This window comes from Triticum dicoccoides, chromosome 4A, assembly GCF_002162155.2.
Source record: "Triticum dicoccoides isolate Atlit2015 ecotype Zavitan chromosome 4A, WEW_v2.0, whole genome shotgun sequence".
NCBI classification, from domain to species: domain Eukaryota; kingdom Viridiplantae; phylum Streptophyta; class Magnoliopsida; order Poales; family Poaceae; genus Triticum; species Triticum dicoccoides.
In genome coordinates, this window is record NC_041386.1 from 636246430 (window position 1) to 636249492 (window position 3063).

At 42.9% G+C, this 3063-nt stretch overlaps 1 protein-coding gene across 1 annotated transcript in view; it reads right to left on the bottom strand.

Moving 5' to 3' along the window:
• LOC119283923 (BTB/POZ domain-containing protein At2g46260-like) overlaps positions 1-174 on the bottom strand; it is a 7520-nt gene extending 7346 nt beyond the window's left edge. The window contains exon 1 of the mRNA XM_037563272.1: positions 1-174. This exon is cut by the window's left edge and continues 25 nt beyond it. Within this exon, the coding sequence (XP_037419169.1) occupies positions 1-174 (174 nt within the window).
• Between the last annotated feature and the right edge of the window lie 2889 nt (positions 175-3063).

The window sequence follows — 3063 nt, forward strand, 5'->3', positions numbered from 1 at the left end:
GGGGAGGGGTCCTCCTCCTCCGTCGTCGCCGGCGACGACCTCTACCTGCAGCACCTTGTCGGAGAACTTCTCGGAATTGAAGGCGAACTTGAAGCTGGGCACATCGGCGCCGCGCGAGAACTCCAGACCTATCTCCGCGGCAGCCGCAGCCGTCGTCTCTTCGCCGCCGGCCATGAACTCCGCCGCGTCAAGAAGAGGAAGGGCGCGTGGGACCGTGGCAGTAAACCCTAACTAGCTCGCGGAGGCTTCTTCGAGAAGGCGAAGAGAGTGAGGTCGAAATCGAATACAGAACCCGCGAACCTTTTTCCTTTTTCCTTTTGGAGCCTATAAGATAAGAATTGTCAAGAGGACCTTACCATGTGGCTAAATTACAAGCACATATTTCCCAAATTTTAATTTGTGACCAATCAATCATGTGTGAATTGTACAAAATTCATCACATAACACGTTTCTCGTACAAAACAACAATATATGTCTATACTACTATGTAATCATATATAACTTAAAAAAACGGTAGGGGCACTGTCTTTTATGTAGAAGAATAAAAGGTGTTACAAAAATTTACACGAGGCTTTCTGAGATGAGGCAAAGCCGAGAGAGCCCCCACAGTACTACATGTGGACTACTGGCGCAAAGGCGAATGGTTAGATTTATGCATGTAGACAGTGGCGAATCTAGACAGAAACTGAAGGATGGGCTCAAAGCCTGTATCATGCCAATATCTGTTGGGCTGGGCTTGCAAGTGGCTGAATTGGGCCATGAAACTAATAGTAAAAAAAAATCTTGCAGTGCTGGAGGGGGGGCTCAAGCCTGTTAAAGCCCCCCTAGTAGATTCGCCCCTGCATGCAGATATCCTTGAGGGCTAGAAGCCGCGTCATGATACACATAGTTTTATAAACTAGACCGGACTGGCGGCCCAACAGGAAAAACCTGGAAACAAGGTCTCATCCGGTTTTTTTATGTATGTCTATCTTTTAGCTAAAACAAAAACAACAACAAAATATCAATAAAATCATGTGTTTTTTTCCGAGAATCAATAAAATCATGTGTAAACTAGGAACTTTTGGCCTTTAGCCACCACATGTCAAACGGCCCAATACCAGGCCATCTACATTCATCTCAATTTTTTTTGTGATTTCATAATGGATTACAACCAATTGCTTGGAGGTCATTTTCTTTAGAAAATTAACTTAAATATTCTGGTTTATTGTGTCTACTGAACCAGTTGAACTAGTGGTCTGCCCGGTAAAATCCTAAACCGGTAGCCTCATCGTACTTTTTTAAACTATAGCGATATGTTATCCTCCTTCCTGCAAAAACCCTACGATTGCGTTCTTTCGAAATGTTCAGAGCGAGTAAATCAAATTGCCGCTACCCTCCAACGCCTTCCTCTCTGAGTTGGTTACGAAAAAGTCAACCCGCCACAGGTTGATAGAGTTGTCAAAGTCAAGGGGCTCAGAGTGGGCATCCAGTCGGCAACAATAATTGTTTTCCAACCCACTTGCGAGAAGGGACAGTCCCGACAAAGGTGTGAAACCATCTCAGGAGCCCCAAACATAGGTGGCAGATAGGGTTGTGCAGTCATCCTCTGATCGCCAAGTTTTCCTCCGTGAGGATCCTACCATGCAGGACCATCCAAGCAAATAACTTGCACTTGGGGTTGGACGTGTCAAATATAAATCTTGAAAAGTGTGTTTATGTGTGGACACAGATAGTGAAATGACAATCTTTCTTGAAAGCAAAGATGCTTATAATTGTTAAGAGAACATGTCTAGACAGGAATTCACAGGTTCTAGTAAGTTGTATTGAAAAACTTTGTATAGTATGTTAAAAGCCCTACGAGTTAAGTGCCATTTCAGAAAACTTTGGTTCGTCAAGATACATTTGAATATCAAGGTCTTCCTCTTGCTTATGTTTAGGAACATTATCTTGACTAAAGATAATGTACTAAAAAGAGGATGAGGAAGTAGCAAGAAGTATATGTTTTGTAGTTATAATGAGACAGTTGAACACCTATTCATACATAGCTTGCTCGCGAAATATGGATGGGGGTTGATGAACTGCACATTTTGTATTAGCATGGAATTTGAATATTGTGCATGAGTTGTGTAGTTGGGTAATGAATTTTATTGGCAAGTTAAGAAAATGTAGTAGTTGTAGGTGTTACTGCGGTGATTTGGAGTTTGTATGAAGAAAGGAACAATGTTTGTGTGAGTAATGTGTATATCCTTATTATTCAACCAATGTGATAGTTCAAGCGGTTCACTGGCTTAATTTTCAGTCAGGTATTTAGAGACATGTAATACATGAACTGCATGTTAGAGGATCAAAGATGTGCTGCAGGTTGCACCTGATGTGTTTAGCAAGAAATGAGATTGCGCGCTAGTTGGCACTGAGGATCGCATCATAGCTGGGTTTGGCATCTGTTCTCAACTCCTTGATGAGTCACGGCGATGGTCAATCTCAGGCGGATGACCTCATGGAAAAACAAGCACTAGGTTCATGATGCAATATCTGTTGGAAATCAACAGCTTTGTTCATGCACTTGCTTGCTCCATGGCAGCTACCCATAATTCAGAAAATGTAGAAAGGTTTATTTTATTTTAATTTCTCTCGACAGAGAAACATGTTTTGAATAACCAGAGGGTTAGAGAAGAGAAGGGAGCTACCCACGTATGATCTGATTCTATTTCATGGGCCGGCTGAAAATAACCACATTGTTGTGCTGGCCCCATCGAGGCCTCTCGATGATTGGCCAGGCCCGAGATTAATCTACGGAAGGAAACTCGACTAGTTTTGCTGAAGGGATCATGTGACCCATGTTAAGAAACAAACAAGGGTTTTTCCTTAAGCTTGACTTTGAAAAAAGCATACGACAAGGTTAGTTGGGAGTTTCTCCTCAAATGTCATACAATTAGAGGTTTCAGCAGTGTAAGTGGTGTGAGTGGATTCACCAAATCTTGCATAATGGGACAGTTAGTGTGGAAGTTAATGATGTGGCCGGCCCCTACTTTTAAAGCTAGGGGGCGAGGCAAGGTACCCCCCCCCCCCCTCCCCTCCATT